This window comes from Amblyomma mixtum, chromosome 3 (assembly GCF_055824585.1).
Source record: "Amblyomma mixtum isolate Tamu chromosome 3, ASM5582458v1, whole genome shotgun sequence".
Classification (NCBI taxonomy): domain Eukaryota; kingdom Metazoa; phylum Arthropoda; class Arachnida; order Ixodida; family Ixodidae; genus Amblyomma; species Amblyomma mixtum.
Genome location: NC_143014.1, coordinates 168,860,721 through 168,877,679, shown reverse-complemented (window position 1 = coordinate 168,877,679; position 16,959 = coordinate 168,860,721). Strand labels below are relative to the sequence as shown.

At 49.0% G+C, this 16,959-nt stretch overlaps 1 protein-coding gene across 1 annotated transcript; it reads left to right on the top strand.

Moving 5' to 3' along the window:
• The first annotated feature begins 1,524 nt into the window (after positions 1-1,524).
• LOC149352657 (glyoxalase domain-containing protein 4-like) lies at positions 1,525-10,283 on the top strand. Its single transcript, XM_089581871.1, has 2 exons — positions 1,525-2,232; positions 9,460-10,283. The coding sequence occupies exons 1-2, from the start codon at positions 1,868-1,870 to the stop codon at positions 9,992-9,994; spliced, it is 900 nt and encodes a 299-aa protein (XP_089437997.1). The 5' UTR covers positions 1,525-1,867; the 3' UTR covers positions 9,995-10,283.
• The last annotated feature ends 6,676 nt before the right edge of the window (positions 10,284-16,959 follow it).

Here is a 16,959-nt window from a genome sequence, read left to right as displayed (position 1 = left end):
AGTTGCAGGTGAAGGAAGCCTGCAGAAACAGTTTTTTCTGATCTACAGCCCTGATGTGTACACAAGCAGTTTCACTCACTGAAAAGCAGTGCTGCAATGTGATTTTCTTCCAAAACTCTGAAAACCAACACATGCACTTCAAGCAAATCACATGCATTTAACTAGAAGCCATGAGCTAGGTGATATGCACTTCAGGCTATCGCAGTGACATTTTTCTCCATGGCTGAATGGAGGTGAAACGCAGAAATGTTTATAAATGTTAAAGAACCCAAAGTGATAAAAATTATTCTGGAGCCCTCCTCTCCAACATGTGTAGCCTACATCTAGCTTTTGAACGCAGAAGTACATTAATTTTAAATTGTACATGCGATTGTGCGTGGCATCTACAAATTCCTGCATTCATTGTTTGACACATACTTTCTGTAGGAAGCTACCATAGTAATTAAAATCTTTTAGAAACTGATTTGCCTTGCAGCTTTTGTGGGCTCATTTGGAGAAAGCATTGCGATGACCAAGTTACAATTTCGTGAAAAAAAAAAAAAACTAAACACAGTAATAGCGCTCACACTGCTGACACAAGTGTACTTGCATAAGTACTTGTTTTATTTTTCTGCTTTATGACCCGATATCAGTCTGGTAATCAAAGCAAAGCTTAGTTCATTCCGGCATAAAAGTAATTATATTAAAATCTGTTATGACCATTTTCAGCCAAAGCATATGGCTCCTGGCACTCTGCAATGGATGCTGAGAACAAAGTGCACTCTTTCAAAGAGCATTTTGTCAAAAGGTGCTCCGGCAAATGCAGTTGGTGGTCAGATGGGCTGGCAGACTTCTGACCTATCTGCCAGGCACTCGACGCCAACAAGCCACAAGGAGCGGGTTAATCACAAACATTACTACTTCTCATTGACTGAGAAAGTCGCAGTTGTGCATCAAGAAAACTACTTTGTCACTGTGATGTCTACATAGTAGGATGCTGGCTAAATGCAGGGAATGACCACTGTAAGTGCTAGCACACAAAAATTCTGTACATCACACACTCGGAAGCCGAAAGGGTGAATTTTGCGCTTTATAGCTGTCACATCAATTCTGAGCAGAACAAATTCTGATGCAGGGCTGCACAGCCAAGACAAAATGCAAAGAACAAATATGCTGTGTTTCAGTCCGACGGATGCATATTGTTTTCAGCTGTGTTGTAACTAGGCAAAACGCCAATAAGCATACCAGCGTTGTGCCTCCCCTAACCGAGTCTCATGGTCCTCGTTGCAAAATAAAAGTGAAAAAACTGGTCTATTACGGCCGCGCGATTGTAAAGATCGCGTGGCGACTTGAAAGTCAAAATTTCGCGGGGGAAACTGCACCACATCACCTCATTCGCGACTTTCCACGACTGTTGGTGTCGTTTAAAAGCAGTGAAAAGCAGCCACCCTTGACCGACTTCCGCGCGCGCAGGAGGAGGAGGAGGCACCCTTTAACGACAAAAACTACCTCCTTCATTATCGTGTCCAGAGGGCACGCTGGCACGCCACAACGCCCCGCAGCTGTAGTGCGCAGTTGTTCTCGCTGGAGCGGCTCAACGCTGCATACCACCGCTGCTGCCGCTGCGTGGCTGCGTCGGCTGCGTTTACAGGTGGCAACTTGGCACGACTTCTGGCTTGTTCCTATCTCCTCAGGAGGGCGCGACGTTGGGACGAGGTTGGGAGGCGTGTACGGGCGGCGCGGGTTTAATCGGGTTAATCTCGGCCTTCTGGGCCTCATAGTGACTGTCTCGTTCGTGCGGCATTTGCGGCGTTGAAAGCCACGTTCCTCTTTGAAGCCAAGGCAAATATTGTGCATCGCAACATCTTCGATTGACAGCGTGCGCAACATGGTCCGGCGGGCACTGCATTTTGTTTTCAAGGTGGGCGACCGCAAGGCGACGATTAAGTTCTTCAAAGACGTTCTGGGAATGCGGGTGCTACGGCACGAGGAATTCGAAGACGGCTGCCGCGCTGAATGTAATGGCCCGTACGACCTGAACTGGAGCAAGACCATGATCGGTTACGGTCCCGAGGTGAGCCATTTCGTCATGGAACTCACCTACAACTACGGCATTGGGAGCTACGCAAAGGGAAATGACTTCGTTGCTGTGGTCATACGTTCCGACGATGTGATAAAGAATGCGCGGCGCCACGCTTGGCCTGTGGAGAAATTCGAAGGACACGACGCCCTCATCGCTCCCGGAGGATACAGGTCAGTAACACCACAGAATTCTGAGTGCGTATGATGGTCCAACAAAGGGTGCACTCATAACGGGCAGGCCCTTTCTTGAAATGATCGGTAGTCTCCTCATCCCCCAGCAAGCGAACTCTTCTTTTGATGTGGAGGGCCGACGTACAGGAAAGGGGCTAGAGAGGGGGTGGCAGGTTGCTTCAGAGAGGCGGGTCAGCCGGCAGCCCCGTTGCCGGGACATGGCCTGTCACTACACGTGCACCACCTCCATAATCATAACTTATTGCTTAAGTGTTGAGCTGGCTCTACCCAGCAAACCAGGGTTGCGTTTTTTGTTTGGTTTGGTCGTGGTTAATCCGCTTGATTCATGGCTAATCCCCTTTAAATCAGCAAGCCCCCGTGTTGTCACGCTAGCAGGTGCAAGGGTAGTAACACGATGGCAGGAGTACCGGCCGGTCGACGCCTTAATTTGCTGGAGGACAAATTTGAGGGGCACTATATTTTAAAAATAGGCTTTTTGAATTAGAAGAGCGCTTTTTTAGGCACCGCATTGTCAGCGGTGTAGTACATCAAAATTCAGCTAAGACGTGCTAAAACTAGCAGATTGGTTAACTAATATTAAATAGTTAACTTTGTAACTATTACTGTTAGGCTCCGTAAGTAATGTCCATGTCAGTTTTTAGAATTTTGAAAACGCGCGGTTAGTTTCGGCGCTGTGCTCCAATAAATTTTGGCGATTTCGACCAGATAATGATGAAGCTATAGCGACAACATTGCGGCCTTTTCAAAACCTGCGTTGGAGAGGCTGCTTTGCCTGCAAGCTGCTTGAAAGCGCATGTATTTTGGCGCGATGTTGCAAAAATTTGAAGGGCCACAGCGCCGAAGGTAACCGCGTTTTCGAAATTCTAGAAACTGTATTCATTACGGTGGGCTACACTATTTTCAGTAAGGAGCCTAATTGTAATTGTTAAAAAGTTAATTATTCAAGATTAGTTAGCCAGCCTACTAGTTAGCACATCTTAGCTATATTCTGATGTACTACACCGCCGACAATGCTATGCCGAAAAGAGCGCTCTCGTAACTTAAAAAACCTATTTTTAAAAATTGTGTACAGTTTTAGATGAAACACCCTTTATACTTGAGAACAGTACGAAGGACGGTACAAAGATGCTGACGCTGTGTCCTGTCCTTCGTGCTGTTTAACCCAGGTCAAAATTTCCATCTGGGAATCTGCTGGTTTTAGTTGGCTCCAGCAGGAACATCGATGGTAATAGCTGCAGAGCTTGCTGGTTTACTTCTGGGCCAGCTACTCCCAGCAAGAATCTTGCTGGATTTCTGCTGTACCAACTGGTTCGAGCAGAAATCTGCTGGCTTGTTGGTTCTGAACTGGGATCCGTTGGTTCCAACTGAGAACTTTTCGCTGTTCAATTTGTTGGACTTTTCCCATTGTTTAAATAATATTTTTTAATGAATAGAAATTTTCAGCTAGGTCACATGGATTGTGCCTGCCATATCAATTGCTCAAAGGGTGCCAAAATTTGATGAATGTGAGTTTATGAATACCTTCCGCAAACGAGCAAACAGGAAGTGGACGTGGAAGAGCCCCTATGGTGAGACTAAAAATGAAATAGACTTCATACTGTGCGCTCACCCTTGCATCGTAGAGGATGTGGAGGTCCTCGGAAAGGTCCGTTGTAGCGACCACAGAGTGGTAAGGTCTCGTATTAGCTTAGATTTGAAGAGGGAACGGAAGACCATGTCTAACAACAAGCACATGCGAGACGCAGATCAAGCTATTGAAACGCTATACAAACCAGAAGAGGTAATGTAAATGAGCATTTATATCCACATAACGAAGAGTTTTTTTACGAGCTTATATACTCCAAATCATAGACCCTCCTGTTGGAGCCAGTGGGTCTTGAGTGTTAAGCAGTATGATTTCATTCAGTAATGATGACACAGATGAGAAATGCAAATGAGCGGACCACGTTGTACATGTCTTAAAGTTTAATAGTCCAGTCTGCCATCTTTGTCGCGAACATTATGCAGATGTCATGAGACGTGATTTTCTCAGGCATACAACCGTGTGCCATGCACGCGTCATAAGCCATATGTACAGTCGGGGGTCAAAAGTATCATCATCAGCCTAACTACGCCCGCTGCAGGGCAAATGCCTCTCCCGTGTCTCCAGTTAACTCAGTTTCCACACCCAAAGTTGTTACGCCACAGTGGCGTACGCCTTGTAATTCTCAATGAAAATCTTCTACAGCGTCTCTAACAGAACCTTTGTGGAATTGAGCACCTCACAGCAAGCTTTCCGTTGCGTCGGAAAAAAAAATCGGCCGCGGTGGCTCAGTGGTTACGGCGCTCGGCTGCTGGCCCGAAAGACGTGGGTTCGATCCCGGCCATGGCGTCCGAATTTCGATGGAGGCGAAATTCTAGAGGCCAGTGTACTGTGCGCTGTGAGTACACGAACCCCAGGTGGTCGAAATTTCCGGAGCCCTTCGCTACGGCGTCCCTCATAGCCTGAGTCGCTTTGGGACGTTAAACCCCAATAAATGAAATGAAATGAAAAAAATTGGGGGCTTAAAATTCAATGGGGTCGGTCCCTTTATGCCGTGCACAAGAAAGGCCTCGATATCGCACAAGACAGACCACGCTGGCACCTCCGAACTCATACGAGTCGTGTTTTCACAAAGTCGAACCTTTGTAACGTCTCCGCTCTTTCCTGTTTCACGAAGTTGACAGGTGTATCCACTCAGTCACTCAGAGCGGACAAGGAGTTATCTAGGACGAGATGCTCTACGTTAGAGAGCCAAAGATCCCTCGTCGCTATGGCCCGAGCTGCCGCGGAAGCCGCAGGGGTCCCGGACTAGGGACCTCCCCTAGAATTTGTAAGGGGCTGGCCCTTAAGACCCTTAAGGCCAGCCCCACTCTCTCTTGTAAATAGTCCTAAATAAATGTTTTCCACCACCACCACGCGAAAGATGCTTGCATTTCGGTTTCACAGAGGGGAAAGGTGCAGCAACTGTCTCAATTCTCGGTGTACACCCCAGCCTGCTCAACCCTGCCGTGAGGGAAGAAATTGAGGAGGAAGAGTAAGAACAGAGAAAGAAGCATCTTAGTGGAGGGTTACGGAATAATGTCGACCACCTGGGGATCTTTAATATCTTTAATGTGCACTGACATAGCACAGCGCACGGACGCCTTTTGCGTTTCGCCTCCATCGAAGCGTGGTCGCTGCGGCCGCGTTCGGCGGCAGTTGTCCCTCAAAGAACTCTACAGCCAATGGCGTCGACCGATTATCATGATGACGTGGTTAATTCCCTTGCACCTGCTAGCGTAACATCGCTGGGGCACAGCCGCTCGATTGCCATGGCAGGGGGCTCGCAGGTGCAAGGGGATAATCGGTCGACGCCATATGCTGGAGGGCCTCTTTTGATGGGCACCTGCCGCTTCTTTCTTCAGTTGTGTTCGACTACATGCGCACGCAAGCAGAGAACGACGCCGCGAGTATTGGTCTCGGGCAGGTAAAGTACTCGCCGTGGATGTTGCAAGGGATTGTTGTTACGTCCATAACGTCATGATTATGAAGGAATTGTTTTCGGAATATGTATGGCGGTCATGGTGCGCACATTTACCCTAGGAGCTTCTCACCGACGCTGATCTGGTGTGGGCAAAACCAGAGTTCTTGCAAAACGCTATGGAGGGGCTTTGCTCTCGTTCAGCTCGATTACACAAGCACTCTCTGGCGCCAGGGAGCTTGTTAACTCTGTCAGTCGTTGTGGCGCCGAGAGCGGGGAAGCTTTTCTGAGATGTGCGGAAATTACGGGAATGCAATAGGGGCGCGTTATGGATGATGTGTATACCTAGTTCCATTTGGGTAAATAAATTGGTTTTGAGGAAAGGAAAGTGCTCAGTATCTGGTATCTGTCCCTTCTTGGTTGACGCCTCAACCGCGGCCAGAGTGAAGGTAGGAAGGTGGGAGTGAAAGAAGAAAGGGGCGCTGTAGTGGAGGGCTGCTAATAATTTAGACCACCTGAAGATCTTTTACGTGCACTGACATCGCGCAGTACACCGGTGCCTTTTGCATTTGCCGCCGCAGCCGGGTTCGAACCAGACTTCGGCTCATTAGCCGAGCTAGCCAAAAGACGCATGTAGCATCAACTGCTGAAGAATTCTGTCGTCACGCGGTAACGTCCAGCGCAGAAATCGCCGTAGTTGGCGTGTCGAGAAAATGGGATTGGTCGAGAGGGTCGTGAACTCACAACCACATGACCTCGCATGGGTATTTCAAACACCGCGCAACGATCACACGGTACAACAGTGATGACGTCACTACAAAATTCCTGACGGTTGTGACGTAATTCTACCACCTTTAAAAGTGGTTGAGCCTGGACTCTGACTGCTGGCCTTTGAGTCGCGAGCCGGGCGCGCTATACCCCTCGATTACTGAGGAAAGTTCATTCGACTAAGCTTCGTGTGTCTAGTGGTAAATTATTTTTTAAAAAAACCAGCTGCGGTTCAAGTACTCTTAAGCGTTGTTAGGGAGCGAAAGCTATGGCATATCGGGCAACTATACGCGGCTTGGCATCTGTAACGTTGAGTGCGTTCCGGACAGTGGATAGGTAGCGCGCCCACCCTGCCAACCTGACAGTTGGCAGTTAAATTAATGGTTAATCGCGAGAGTTTGCTCACCCAATGAACGCTGCGGCCTGTTGCTGCAGTGCCGCGTGTCTGCCACAACGTTGTCAGCGCTATCCCATGCAGCCCATTCTCCCACCACCCCACGTACCTCAGAGCGCGATTCAGGCGTCCACTGATACAGGAAGCCAGTTATGCGCCCTTCCTTTTCTCAACCATCGGACTCTAGAACGTTGTCAACACCAATGCCAATGAACACAACGAACGCCCACGGCCTATATAGCTTCAGTGCCATGTTTCTGCCACAGCGTTGTCAATTCCAACGCATGTAGCGCACGTCAATCACTACCGCCACGTAGCTTAAAGCACGACTGAAGTGTCCACTGTCCCAGGGGGCCAGTTATGCGCCTTTCCTATGCTTTCGGAGCTGCCGCTGTTCATCAGTTTCGTAGCTTAAAGCGCGACTAAGGTGTCCACTGTCCCAGGGGACCAGTTATGCGCCTTTCCTTTGCTTTCGAAGCTTCCGCTGTTCATCACTTTCGTAGCTTAAAGCGCGACTAAGGTGTCCTCTGTCCCAGGGGGCCAATTATGCGCCTTTCCTTTGCTTTCGAAGCTTCCGCTGTTTAAAGCGCGACTAAGGTGTCCTCTGTCCCAGGGGGCCAGTTATGCGCCTTTCCTTTGCTTTCGAAGCTTCCGCTGTTCATCACTTTCGTAGCTTAAAGCGCGACTAAGGTGTCCTCTGTCCCAAGTGGCCAGTTATGCGCCTTTCCTTTGCTTTCGAAGCTTCCGCTGTTCATCACTTTCGTAGCTTAAAGCGCGACTAAGGTGTCCTCTGTCACAGGGGGCCAGTTAAGCGCCTTTCCTTTGCTTTCGGAGCTGCCGCTAAGGTGTCCACTGTCCCAAGGGGGCAGTTATGCACTTTTCCTTTCCCTTGCTTTATCTGCAACGTGGCATGGGCTTTGGTTATGAAGGTCGTTTGAAGGTCAGACTTGCGACCACGGTGAAACTCACTTTACCTAGCGTAGTGAAGCTTTCGCTTCAATAATAAAATACCGAACAGTGTCCGTGTCTGCGAAGTGATATGCAAAGAGGACCCCAGGCCGCTCAAGAGACCCGTAGACGCCATCGCGTCATAGCCTTCAGGCGAAGCTTATAACTGTCCCCCGAATTTTTAAATGCCGCAAACGGAATGACTGTGGCACCTTGGATATCGAAGTTTTATTTTGAGATAACCAGTGGTGCGTTTCCGGTTTTCTTATCTGTTGAAAATAGGACTTGGAGAATTATGGAAAGGGATCCAGCACCTCCGTGCTCCGGACAGTCTCCTGCGTCGTGCGACAGTGTGGTTTTTTTCTTCGATGAGGGGGAAAAACATATTTTAGCATCATTCCGCGTTAGCGCTCGGCGATATACGTCTGCTCTGAACGTACCATAGAAAAATTAATTTCGCTGCGTTTCGTAGCCGCGCGGCTGCGAGAAGGCTGCAGAAGGCGTTCCTTTCTCCTCGAAATGGATGGCTCGCTCCAACCCGCAGCTCAACACGGCCACTACATCTTGCATTTGAAAGGAAAAAAAAAAAAAACTGCCGTGCGCAGTTATTTTCGTCGCCTGGATTGATGTTGAACAGGAATAGGTGGCTGTCCGAGATATTCTGAGTAGACCTCAAACGGTACCTAGAAGAGAATCGGATTAACGTTTTACCATAGACTCTGATATAACACTTTTGTTCCTCCAGCTCCGTTACAGCCTCTGTTAGCGAAAGCGAAGCTTCAGTGCTGGATGTGGTCAAGGACTACATATTGAAAGGCAAGCCCCGAGAGCACCGATTGTCAGAACTACGAAGCACTGCTTCTGGCTGTAGCCTACGCTGATCTGAAAGTGTTATGTGTTCAAGTGACAGGAGTGGTGCTGAAGGTTTTTACAGCTCGGGTAGATGCCTGTCGGGTCTATAGTAGTAGTACTGATATGGTAAATGTTAATATGAACTAGAAAAAATAGTGTGAGGTAACATTTTATTCGTATTACCAGAGTCCTTGAAAACATTGAAGAACTCTGATGTAACAGTCTTTACAGCGTGTTGGTGGAATTTTAGCATTATAAGTCCCACAACAAAACGAGTGCGATGTTTTTTTTGTTTGTTTTTACATTGCGAACACCACGCGACGAAACCCGTTTTGTTGAGCATTCCCACGGAAAACCATATTACACCACATTTTCAACACAACAAACAACTCCTGATATAAGCCTCAAAATTTTGAAAAAATACCCGAAAACGGAAGGCTGTGTAAAAAAGCATTAGAGAACGAAAGAAACCGACCGTCCAGGTAGCCGCTCATTTCGGTTAAAAATGCTTCAACGTTATGTCACCGTGAAATCCGTCGTTACATCCATGTGTATACGTGGCGATGTGTTTACGTAATCCGAACATCGTATGTCAGGTGTAAAATAATAGGATATATACGTGTCGGTCTTTGCTAAGTTAATACGCTGTTATTAGATCATCACTCGCTGACATTTCGGTTCCTGTGGCTTAAGTTCCTGTTTAGGCAGTTTCGCGCTTGAGGTATTAAGCAGCACGCTGCAAATTTGGTGTCCGGTGTGCAGGTTCGTGATCAAACAGCGCGTCAAGCCCGACGACATGGAGCGCCTGGACCCTGTGGAGGAGGTGATGCTGGCGTCTTCGGACATGGCGCGCACCGTGTCCTACTGGCAGGGCCTGCTGGGCATGAAGATAATGGAGCGCACCGACAAGGAGGCTGCCTTCGCGTACGACGACACGCAGTGCCGGCTGCGGTTCCGTTTAAGCGCGGCTCCCATCGACCGGGCGAAGGCGTACGGCCGGATTGCGTTCGAGTGCCCCGCCGCCGAGCTGCCGGACATCGAGAAGCGGGCGCTGGCGGCCGGCCAGAAGGTGTTGAAGCCGCTCACCCGCCTCGACACGCCGGGCAAGGCCACGGTCACCGTGGTCATATTGGCCGACCCAGACGGCCACGAGATCTGCTTTGTGGACGCCGAGTCGTTCCGGATTCTGTCGGCCGTTGACCCTGAGGCCGACCGCCTGCTCCAGAAGGCGATCGAGGAGGACAAGAGCGCCGAGTGGTACCGCGACATCCAGGGAGGCGAGAAGCCGGCCGCCTGAGCTGCTCTCTGTGGGACTGTGTATCGAGAGCAGCTGGCCTAGCCACGCTGCCACTTTCACTGGGCCCTGTTGCGATGAGTTGCATTTGCTCACGTGCCTCGCGGATGCGAGTGCTGGTACGTGTCTTTATCTGAAGGGGCGGTCGTGTGTTCCTTTCCAGCCGCCGGAGTTTTTGTCCATATAGCTATGATAATTGCACACTTGATAAAATCAAGTCCCTCTATACGCGCATTGCGGCAGCTCGTGTTGACAGCGTTTTGTGAGGCTGGCAGTCCCCCCCCCCCCCCCCCCCCCCCCCCCCCCCCCCCCCCCCCCCCCCCCCCCAAAAGGAGCTGAAATGGAAAGGTTGATACATCGGGGCTAGCTCACTGTGTTGAAGCCTTGTTTTCGCCTCAACCAACTTGGTCCAGTGGGACACATTTCGTCCCTCACTCTGGTTCCACTGTTGTGATGTAGACCTGCGAACTCTGGGTCCATGTTGCAAAGACAAAATTGGGCCTGCCGACTACTTCAACTGCATGGTGTACGCAGTTCGCGTCCAACATGCATATTCAGATCTCACGAGGGCTACTGTGAGGGCTATAATACACGGTGTTGCTCCTAAGACCGTCACCATTTTTTTTTTTAAATTTTAATGTGCTTTTTGAGTTAGAAGAGCGCTTTTTTTTTGCATACCATTGTAAGGAGTGTAGTACATCAGAATACAACTAAGACATGCTAAGACTACTAGGCCTGTTAACTAATATGGTATAGCTCCTTTAAATTATTACTGTTAGGCGCCTTATTGAATGAGAGGCTTGTAGCCCACCGTAAGTAATATCCGTGTCAGTTCTTAGATTTTCGAAAATGCCGTTCCCATCGCCGCTGCAGCGCAAGAAATTTTGGTGTCGAACACGACCGAAAGCGCTGTTTCGAATTCGCCTGTGTTATGCTGACAAAATGCCATGTCGAAAAATAGCGTTGCTCTAACTCAAAAAGCAGATTTTAAAAAATTGCTGACCTTGAAATGAAATTGCTAATTGCTTTTTAAAGTGAGGTGAAACACCCTGATACCAGATTTTGGGAGAGGCAGCGCTCTTCATACGTATTCTATGTGGAAGAGGTGCACCAGCGTTTCAACCTGCACTTGTCTAACACGCACCACGTTTTTCATGCCTTCGCATGCATGTAGCTCGCCGCGTATCGTTCGCGTGCATTATGCCTGTATTGTTAGATTTGCCGAGATGCGGGACCAAGTGTTTTCCGCAGTTTCTGTATGCATGTACGTGGGCTTGGTGTGGCATCCTTCTTGTACGCTGCCTTGTCAAGCTCGAGCAACTTTACGGTGCACTTTCTTGATCGAAATGGTGATATAAGAAATATTTTTCAATTATTTCGTTGTGCTTTCTGTGTATCTCGTTCTCGTGGAACTGCGTCATGTTTTCATGTCTACAGACACTGCGATTCCGACACGTCTGTTAACGCAGTACATTGGAAACAATAAACTCATTTTGCGTTGAAATTGGTCATGGCCTGTGGTTCCCGCTCTTCATCGGTTTCGGCGTAGCTCCGGCGCGGCTGAAGATCGCTCAAGGTCAAACCGACGTGGTCGGCGAAACTCGCGGAACATGCCGCAGTAAAGCTTTCGCTATAAAAGCCAGCAACTCTTGTCTCCTGCAGCTGCCGAGCCCACAGTGTTGCCTTCTATTGCCGTAGAGTATTGTCACGTTGTAGTGACGGCAGTCCAACGGTCAGGAAGACTCCAACCAGTCTTGGAAACGAAGCTCTTTATTTGGGCTGACTTGCGCCCTCAAAAGAACTGAATCACTCGGCGGCGGCGTAAGCAACAAACGTGCTCGTCGGTCGTCGATCTACGAATGTCCGCCGCTCGCGGCATCGCTCAATTTAAAGCCGGCAAGGAAACTTCCAGATAACAGGACAAGATCATCTACAGTAATCTGGAAAAACCTAGATGCAGCCTTGCATGGCTGCGATCAATCGAGATTAGTCTGGTCGCTTCTCGCGTCACGAACAAAAGTGATAACAACCCTTTCCTGCAGCCTTGAGCGTGAACGAACAAACACTGCAATGATACGTGGCATTACCCCCCTTCCAAAGAAGCATCGTCTCGATGCTTTAAAATGAAATTAAACACTGAGAATGCTTCTAGAACTTAGAGTCCTTTAGCGTTCCTAATAAGGTGTAAGGGCAGCGGTAAAAGCTTCAAGTCTGGCCGTGTCGTCGTCGTCGTCGGTGTTGTCTTAGTTTTTGTCGTCGTATTTGTCGTCGTAGGGATCGTCGTCGTCGTAGGGATCGTCGTCGTCGTAGAGATCGTCGTCGTCGTAGGGATCGTCGTCGTCGTAGGGATCGTCGTCGTCGTAGGGATCGTCGTCGTCGTAGGGATCGTCGTCTTTGTAGGGGTCGTCGTCTTTGTAGGGGTCGTCGTCTTTGTAGGGGTCGTCGTCTTTGTAGGGGTCGTCGTCTTCGTAGGGATCGTCGTCTTCGTAGGGATCGTCGTCGTCGTAGGGGTCGTCGTCGTCGTAGGGGTCGTCGTCGTCGTAGGGGTCGTCGTCGTCGTAGGGGTCGTCGTCGTCGTAGGGGTCGTCGTCGTCGTAGGGGTCGTCGTCGTCGTAGGGGTCGTCGTTGTCGTAGGGGTCGTCGTTGTCGTAGGGTTCGTCGTCGTCGTAGGGTTCGTCGTCGTCGTAGGGGGCATGGTCTTCTGTTTTCGTCGATGGAGGATCTTAGTTCTTGCGCTCAGAAGCAACCTCACCTCCAGAGGCTGCTTTATTCAGTTTAACCTTCGGGGGCGGGGGAAGCGTCCACGCACTGCGTAGCCTCGGCTAGGAGATACTTAGCGCGGTGACGATGGCGACGGAGAACGCGATAGGCGGCTCGGCGATGAGTATCCTTCCCGACGCAAAAAATCCTCGATTTCGGCTGGTCGCTGACCGGGTCGGGGTCGTGGGGCGTCGTAAGGAAACCCTCGGATGCCGATTCTCCTGTATGGGCAGTACCGGAGAATGTGACCGGCTTCTCCGCAGTGGAAGCATTGTGGGCGGCGCTGGTCGGGTGTTCTCCACTGGACGCATTTCCTCGGCCGTGCACGACGCTCGTAGGACGGGTGAGTTGGGGCGAGAGAGCGGCGCTCCAGCGCAGCTGGCTAAGGGCGATAGGGGCTTGGGTCCCGTCGTCGAGGTACAGGACGGCGCACTGCTGCGGCGTAAGTCATGGCTGGAGGCTCCAGAGACTGCGTGGTAGGCTGGAATCAGGTCTTCCGGCGAATAACTCAAAGGGCTGGCGTCACGACTTCCAGGGGTTGTCCGGTACATGGAAGGCTACCCCGCTCCTCCACCAGATGTCACGTTGTAGTGACGGCAGTCCAACGGTCAGGAAGACTCCAACCAGTCTTGGAAACGAAGCTCTTTATTTGGGCTGACTTGCGCCCTCAAAAGAACTGAATCACTCGGCGGCGGCGTAAGCAACAAACGTGCTCGTCGGTCGTCGATCTACGAATGTCCGCCGCTCGCGGCATCGCTCAATTTAAAGCCGGCAAGGAAACTTCCAGATAACAGGACAAGATCATCTACAGTAATCTGGAAAAACCTAGATGCAGCCTTGCATGGCTGCGATCAATCGAGATTAGTCTGGTCGCTTCTCGCGTCACGAACAAAAGTGATAACAACCCTTTCCTGCAGCCTTGAGCGTGAACGAACAAACACTGCAATGATACGTGGCAGTATGCTACTGTCGTTCGTTCCCTGTTATTGGTGGCCGGGGACATTGAATCGAACTCGGGCCCAGACCAAGCACTCGCAGAACTGTAAAAGCTGTCTGCCGGTCAGCCGCAGCTAATCAGTGTGGTACAGGGTCTCAGAAATCAGCTGACATCTACCGAACTATTTCCGACCTCAATAAGAGACTGGCTGACCTTGAAACACACGAAGACCGGGTAGTCCTACGCAACGACCTAGACGCAATAAGCACTAACCACACTCAAATAACCACCTGGATCTCTGAAATGGAATACCGCATGCATATACAATGCCGAGAGCCGCTCCCGACGCAGCAACCTCATCTTATATGATCTTACAGACGACAGTCCGTCAGAGGCATATGTCCAGTCCTAAGAAAGTCTTCCGCCACTGCACTGTAAACAAAAATAAACCCAAAAGGGAGTATAAATGGTGGCGGCCACCCTTCTTACTCAATTTGTGAAAACATTTACCCCATGAGTGTGGAGTAAAAAGGTGGACGTCCTCCATTTTACTCCCATGAGGGAATAATGGAGTAAAAATGAGTATTTACCTGCATTTACTCCAGTCTAGAAAGGGAGTTGTGCCAAATACTCCACCAGTGCCGAAATGGAGTAAAAAACACATTTTGGGCAATCCGCCCCACCACCTAGCATCTCGTCTGCTTCTGGTCAGTCGTCTGATAATGGCTGTGAGTGACTACCGTTTGGTTACCATCGTCGCTGGATCTCTGCTCACTTCTGCTCCTTCACTGGCGCCTGCCGCGGTACAAGATATCAGCTCGTCGCCATTTTCTGCTACAGTAAGCTACATTATTCAACTGCTCCCGTGAAGCCTCCACTGTAACCATACCTGACCTTCCTTTGTTAGTGTCGCCACCCCGTTACAACCCCCTCTTAGGCCTAACTATCACAGCTTTTTTGAGTGTGCTTCCCGTAGTGTTGCAGCAGATTATATTGCGTTGCTTGAACATATAACTGTGATAGAACATATTTTCAACGCTGAGCTCTTGATTGAGTTGATGGGGCTACATTTTTCCTAAGTCATATCGAAAAGCGAAGCCTTAAAGAAGTGAATATGAGAGCAAAATCTACCATACCAAACTACCTTCAGGGCTGTTTTCATTTAAAAGTTACTCTGTTCTGGTTTTCAGTCAAATATAGAGTGGTGCATGACAGTGGAACTACCCCATGACTCTTTTTTCAGTTTTGAACTACTGATTCTAATGTTACATCCCTTTATCTACGAACATGGCCAACTAAACCAGCTCGTACAGCAAAAGCAGACGACAATTGCACATGACTCCTGCCGCCGCCGCGCCGCGGCTGGGCTCGCAGAGGGTGAAAAGAACACGTGACGCGGGGTCACCTTAGGGCAGCGCAGTTTCCCAAATTGGGTTGCCGGCAGCCCCCGCAGCTACTGCCTGCTTCCGCCGCTGGCGTTGCTCTAAGAAAGAGCCTGAATGAATATAAATAAACATGACGCCACTTTTGGGCTCCATTTCTTTGGTTTGTAAAAAATTTGCTCCCTTGTACACCTTAATACCTCCCTTGTATAAGGGAGTAAATAAAATACTCCACTTATATGAGTAAATAAAACCTCCTTTTGAGTGTTCGTTAGAGGACAAGCCATTTACTCCCTTTTGGGTATTTTTTGCTAACAGTGCTGTGACTAAGTAGATTTATTCGGGGAGAAACTTAACTAATTTGATTTTTTTCCCCTTTCAAAACATGTAGAAAAATAATTAAAAGTGACTGATTCACAAAAAAAACACACAAAATCAGCCCTTGTTAACTACTTATTTTGAATCCCATTGTTTCCTCAAAGCTAAACTTAAGTCCCTAGATCAACTTTGCTTATCTAGGGTCTTTAGGCTAAAATGACAAAGAGGAACCGTCTGCTCCAGTTGCATGGAGACGCTGGCTTGCTGCCTCACTTGATTGTCATCGGGCAGGGCAATAGATCTCATTAAAGAATGGGTCTGGGCTAGTTGGAAAGCCACGTTTGAGGTAAAGCGCGCAGGAAGACACGGGCTAGTGAACATGACTGACAAGCCCTCATCCCTGCTGCTGTCATCAAGAGGAGAAAAAAAGTAATTATCGGACATGGTTGCCCAGAAACACGCGTGACGAATTTTACTGACGTGGCTGCGTGACGGCAGTGGGGGGAGCCTTTTTTCCCCATTTGCGGTTTCTTTAAAAGTGATACGAAAAGGAATGAAGATAAAAATTACCGGAGAAAAAAGGCTCCTTTGGTTGGCGTCACGCAGCCACAATTCTTTGCTTACTGACACACTGAATACGAAGCCAGGATATTCGTAGAACTTTTTGACGGGTTAGTTGGTACATCGTCTTGAAAGAATGTCGTACGCCAAAAAAAAGGACGAAACAGGAAGGAAACATACAACAGGAAAGAGCGAACTTCCAACTTTAATAACAGTAAAGGTAACCAGGCGGTCTTTTATAGCTGCTCAGCTGCATGAAGGTGCGTGAACATGAGAATAGCCAATAAAAACTAAAAACAAATGCGGTGGTGTACGAGTGATAACGGCACAACAAGTCATAGGGAGGTGCTATTACAAAAAGCAGGGTTGATAACACTTGCGAGTGTGAATGTCAGCACAGGTTGAAAGATTATGAATAAGGATAAGAACCAACGTTGAGATCTTAACAGTCATAAAACCGATTGAAGGAAGCAAGCGGACCTTGCAAAGGGCATCTAAACTAAACCGTCCAAAAAAAGCTAGTTCGTTTCTGGTGAGGAGAACAGAAGGCGTGCTGACGCAGTTGTCTTTTCTTTGATGAATATAAAAAGCCTCAATTACTTCTCTTTCGATTTTTTCTTTTGCCCTGGCTAGAAGCCTGGTCTCGTGAAACCATCGGACAACACGCTTAAATAATATGAGTGCCTTACTGGGAAACGTCTTTATCGTTATAGGTTCTGTAGAAAGCGCTCGGCAAATTTTGATACGTCCTGGCAGGTTTTAACACAAGCGTTTCAGCTTTCCTGGCCTACGTCATAGTCGCAAGTGCTTTTGGTCTAGTGGACAAAAGAGCGACTTCTGACATCGTGGGGTAGGATTTGTGCGATGTGTACCGAGGCGGCTGTAATCGGTACAAGAAAGGCCGCGACGCGTAAAGACAACGAGGGGTCTGTTATCGGGAGAATAAAGGTGGCGGGGAACGCTCGAAACATGCAAAACCGAGGCGAAAACAGGCATTTTCACCCAACTTG

Bases quoted from the DNA above. Each gene is read 5' to 3' on its own strand.
- LOC149352657 (XM_089581871.1), top strand. From the start codon at position 1,868: ATGGTCCGGCGGGCACTGCATTTTGTTTTCAAGGTGGGCGACCGCAAG. The intron at 2,233-9,459 runs GTCAGTAACACC...TCCGGTGTGCAG, and splicing joins ATCGCTCCCGGAGGATACAG to GTTCGTGATCAAACAGCGCG.